The 5,055-nt window shown below is 46.6% G+C and overlaps 1 protein-coding gene across 1 annotated transcript; it reads right to left on the bottom strand.

Annotated features, from left to right (window-relative positions):
- Positions 1 to 232: 232 nt before the first annotated feature.
- On the bottom strand, positions 233 to 2,159 carry LOC141498614 (heterogeneous nuclear ribonucleoprotein A1-like 2). The gene is made up of 3 exons (XM_074201806.1): positions 2,119 to 2,159; positions 1,199 to 1,881; positions 233 to 663 (listed from the first exon to the last, which is right to left on the bottom strand). The coding sequence occupies exons 2-3, from the start codon at positions 1,866 to 1,868 to the stop codon at positions 233 to 235; spliced, it is 1,101 nt and encodes a 366-aa protein (XP_074057907.1). The 5' UTR covers positions 1,869 to 1,881; positions 2,119 to 2,159.
- Positions 2,160 to 5,055: the final 2,896 nt, after the last annotated feature.

The following is a 5,055-nucleotide window of genomic DNA, read 5'->3' as shown; positions in this document are numbered from 1 at the left end:
AAGAAATGTATAAATGGAGCAATTCATGTTAATGGGAAGTGGCAAGAGCAGTTGACTAGAGGTTAGCATAGGGTCCAAAAAAAAAAAATCCTCCCTAGTTGCCCCCAGAACCAGTGACTTGACCTTTATGACCTCTGGAAGACCCTCGATGATTTTTCCAACCACTCAAATGTGTCTTTCTGGGTCCATGGGAAACTTCGTTCTAACTGTAGCCAGTCTGCTACTTTCTCCTTTAACTGAAGTCACTACAGGAATTGCAGGGTTCTGTCATGCTTATTTGGGTCCCCTGGCCAAGGCCTTGGTTTGGGTTTGAGCCAGCACCAAATTTGAGTTTTAAACTTTGCTTAAGGCTTGGATCGTGTTTGGGGTGAAGGCCTGAATTGGGGTTAGACTCATGTCTGGGGCTATAGTTTTGGCTTCTGGACTCAGACGAGGGCATGGGTGCTGGTTTGGATGCTGGGTTAGTGGCAGTTTTGGCATTGGGGGTCAAGGTTTTACCAGTAGGATTGGGATCATGGCCCTTCACAGGTTTGGGGTTGGGACCCTGTGCAGGTTTGAACTTGGGACTACAACCAGAGTTGGGGCTGGGGATGCTAGCAGGTTTGGGGGTAGGAATCCAGGTAAGTGTAGGGATGAGACCTTTGACAAACTTGGTGTCAGAATCTAGTCCAATGGTTTGAAGTGAGGGTCCGCAGCCATCTCGGAGTCAGGATCCGCTATTGATCTGGAGTCTCCAGTCCCATCAGGCTTCAGGGGCAGTCGTCCGCTGGCTGGTTTGGGGACAGGCAATTGGTTTGGGGCAGGTTTGGGGCCCCGCTTCCCCCCTCAGGTTTGGGGCCCCGCTTCCCCCCCTCAGGTTTGGGGCCCCGCTTCCCCCCCCTCAGGTTTGGGGCCCCGCTTCCCCCCTCAGGTTTGGGGCCCCGCTTCCCCCCCCTCAGGTCAGGTTTGGGGCCCCGCTTCCCCCCTCAGGTTTGGGGCCCCGCTTCCCCCCCTCAGGTTTGGGGCCCCGCTTCCCCCCTCAGGTTTGGGGCCCCGCTTCCCCCCTCAGGTTTGGGGCCCCGCTTCCCCCCCTCAGGTTTGGGGCCCCGCTTCCCCCCTCAGGTTTGGGGCCCCGCTTCCCCCCTCAGGTTTGAGCATGGGAGTGGGAATGGGGAGAGAGTCAGGGTTGGTTCTCTTTTTGGCCTGGGTAATAAGTGACCTGAGCAAGTGCGTCCGGTTGGCCGCCTGGTGGGGTTTTGCTCCAGGCCGGAGGTGTTCCAGCGATCCAGTTCCTTCTTTGGCAAAGCCTTCTTGACTTCCACGAAGAGGCCCTGGATGCAGTGGAACCTGACAACGGAAGCCTTGTCTGCAGTGTCACGGTCGAAGAAGTGAACAAAGCCAAAACCTCGCTTCATGCCCGTCTGCTTGTTGATGAGGATCTCAGCTTTCTCCACCATCCCGAACTGCGAGAAGTGCTGCACCAAGTCGCTCTCGGACAAGAAGTCCTTGAGGCCGCCCACGAAGACCTTCTTCACCCGGGCGTGAGCCCAGGGATTGCTTTTCTCCTCGGGGGCCACAGCCCGCTTCAGCTCCACTCGGTTGCCGTCCACCAAGTGGGGTGAGGCGGCCATGGCTTTGTCGGCTTCGGACATGCTGTTGTAGGTGAGGAAGCCAAAGCCTCTGGAGCACCTAGTATACTCATTCATCACCACCACGCTTTTCTTCAGGCGGCCGAAGGCCTTGAAATGCTGCCGCAGGCTCTCGCTGGTGGTGCTAGGGTTGAGGCCCCCAACGAACAGTTTGGTGAGCTGTACGTGTTCCAGCACGGATGAGGAGGCCCCGCTTTCGGACTCCATAGTGGAGCTGCCAAGACCACCACCAGCCTCCATGAAGAAAGAAGGCCTGTGGAAAGGAGGGAGACCTGCTGGTAAAAGGGGGCCTGCCGGAAAAGAAGGGGGTCTACCGGGGAAGGGGGCCTGTGGGGGGGGGGAGGGGGCCCGCGGGGGGGGGAAGGGGGCCCGCGGGGGGAGGGGAAAGGGGCGGAAGGGGGCCCGCGGGGGAGGGGGAGGAAGGGGGCCCGCGGGGGAGAGGGGAAAGGGGGGAAAGGGGCCCGAGGGGGGAGGGGGAAGGGGGGCAGACCTGTGGTGAAAGGCTTGTTGAGGTGAAGCGAAAGGTTTGTCGAGAAGCCGGGAGAGAATCTGGTAGAAGACGATACCGGAGATCGAGGCGGAAAGCGGAAGTGCCACACCCTTTCCGCTCAGCTCTGAAAGGCTGAAAGGGCGCAAAGGCTCCGCCCCCTGCAAGAGAGATGCAAAGGCTCCAAAAAAGTTCTAGCTGTAAAATGCTTATTTTTGACAATTTATCTCACATAATGTTTAAACTGCTAGCTATTGCAATAAAAAGAGTGAATCTGCATAGACAAAAGAAAAATAGATTTTCAGAGAATTTGATGATAAGGAAAATTTAAGTGATAAATTCAGCAAAATCCTTTTTATATTCAATAAACGTCTAAATCATCAATATGCTTGTATTTCAACAAAGAATTCAGGAAAGAAAGAAAAAAAATTGTACTTTAGAAATTATATATTTGGGAATACATTTTACCAAGGTTCCATGAGGAAATATGGTGAATCCAAGTAGGAATTGCTGAAATAAATATCTAGCTGGAGGTCTCTGTAAGACTAGCCATGGCCTGTCACAGTCCCTGCCCCTCATCATCCTCTAGAAGTAAGAAGCAATTTAAAGTCACCTGGTTATTCCAACTAGGCATAATGGAATAAGACTCCAATTCTATTTTGATCGTTTGTGAAACTAGGGTCATGATTCATAGGGAAGGGCAGAACGTTCCAATATTGTGCTACTAAAAGTAAAATTCTTGGAGCAGTGCAATATGAACCACAATGAAAGCATTTGTTAAGAATCTTTTCATTAACCACAAACAAAACTCAGAAGTTCAAAGATGACCAGATACTGCCACCATGGGACATTATTCCCATGACTAGCTCAGCAGCTTCTTGGGAACCAATGTCTCTGGGTTCAGGGGAACATATTGCAATGATAATAGAATGCATCATCTAGAGGTAAATTGGTTTTACCCAATTGTCAAAAGCTTGTCACCTGATCATACTCTACCACCAAACAGCCTCAGTGATATGGGGAAAAACAGACTCTAAAAGGTCAAGGCCTCATGGATTACTAATCATCCTGATCTTACTGATTGCCTCCTATCCAGGGCTGTCTCTGGTCATCCCAATTCATATCTGGCCACTGGACCCAGGTGGTTCTAAAGTAGAAAGTGAGACTGGTGACTCAATACAATGCCCCCCACCCCATCAAATCCAATTTGTGTAATGTCATGGCATCACCTCCCTGATGCCATGGTCAAAAAGGACAAAAGAAACCAAAATAACAGAACTACAGCAGGCCACTGGGCTCACATGAGATAGTGAGAATGATGTCTGCACAATGCCCCTTCATTTGAATCCATGTTACGTGCATGGCAAGACATCACCATCCTGATGTCATGGTCTTCTTGGAGATCAAAACCCAACAGCAACAACTCCTACTACTGTTACTACTTGCTCATAGACAAGTGCAACTGTTATGTTCAGAACAGCAGCTCCACTTACTGAATTTACTTATATATGACCACCAAACTCACATTTTATAGAAATAGAAAAATCATAACTATTATCATTTGGAAGCACAAAGGGTTATGGATCTCAATGGTAATAATGAAAATAACAGTGGCAAGGAATGAGCTTATCAGTATGAAAACATAAAGCAGGAATCATTAGCATGGCTTGGTAATACATACTCAATTGAAAGTTTCCCCCAAAGAAACAGGTCAAGATGCATAATATAATCCACCAAAGAATGACAGTAGCATGGTGTTTCATAACTAAAAGACTCTAGTTACTATGAGAAGGACTCAATACTGAACAATATATAAGGAAAATGGACACAAGTTTGTCAAATTTATTTTGAGGGGCTGTTAGCTGAAGCAGTGTATAGAGCATCGGCCCTGGAGTCAGGAGGACTTCAGGTCAGATGCGACCTTAGACACTTGATAAGTACTAGTTTTGTAACCTTGGACAAGTGACTTAACCCCATATGCTTTGCAAAAACTGAAAAAAAATATGGAAAATATACTCCTTTCTGGGTGCAAAAGACAGGAGACTGGGGGGGGGGAAGTGAATGTTTCTCAACATAGTAAAATAAAAAGGTTAACATTAAGAATAAAGAAGAAAAGAGAATGGAGAGAAAGAAAAGAAAAAACTATTCTCACTTTTAAGTATTATAAACAATTAGATGCACTCATAGTTGGAATTATTTTATTTTATTTAATAGTATTTTTCTAATTACATGTAAAGACAAATTATAACATTGATCTTTTGAAAGAGTTTGAGTTCCAAATTTTTCTCCTTTTTCCCCTCCCCTCCTCAAGATGGAAAGCAACCTGATACAGTTTATCCATGCAAATCATTTCTACATTGGTCATGTTGTGAAAAAATAAAACAGAACAAAAGGGAAAAATACAAAAAAAAAAAGAAAATAGTATGCTTTGGTCTGCATTCAGACTCTAATATTTCTTCTTCTTGATGTAGATTAAAGGAATGTAGATAAATGGAATGTAGATAAAGGAAAGAGAAAAAAAATGTGCTTCAGTTTGTGTTATGAGTCTCTGTTATGAGTCTTTTGGAATTGTCTTGTAGTGGATGTGAGATAAGGAGAAAGAAAGAGAGACAGCCAGGGAGAGCTTGACTGGGCCAGGGAGGGTGGAGTTTAGGCCAGGTTTTTATAGTCTTGCCCATTATCTGTGTACTGAGTGCAAAGGGGAAAGCCCCCCCCCCCCCCCTTATGTGGCTGAAACCAGGTAAAAAGGTTGGAAGTTGGGAGTTGGAATGAGGAGACTACAAATTTTACATTTAACAATGGAACAATAGGAGTCATTTTTATATCTCAGGAGCAGATAAAATTTTATGCTTTATCAAAATTTAACAGCATAAAAGATGAAATCATTTGTTTATAATTTCAATTTTCATATAGTCATAATTCTCCACGTCAGTCTTGGAT

The sequence above is a fragment of the Macrotis lagotis genome, chromosome X (assembly GCF_037893015.1).
Source record: "Macrotis lagotis isolate mMagLag1 chromosome X, bilby.v1.9.chrom.fasta, whole genome shotgun sequence".
Classification (NCBI taxonomy): Eukaryota; Metazoa; Chordata; class Mammalia; order Peramelemorphia; family Peramelidae; genus Macrotis; species Macrotis lagotis.
This window is presented reverse-complemented; position numbering and strand designations above follow the sequence as displayed.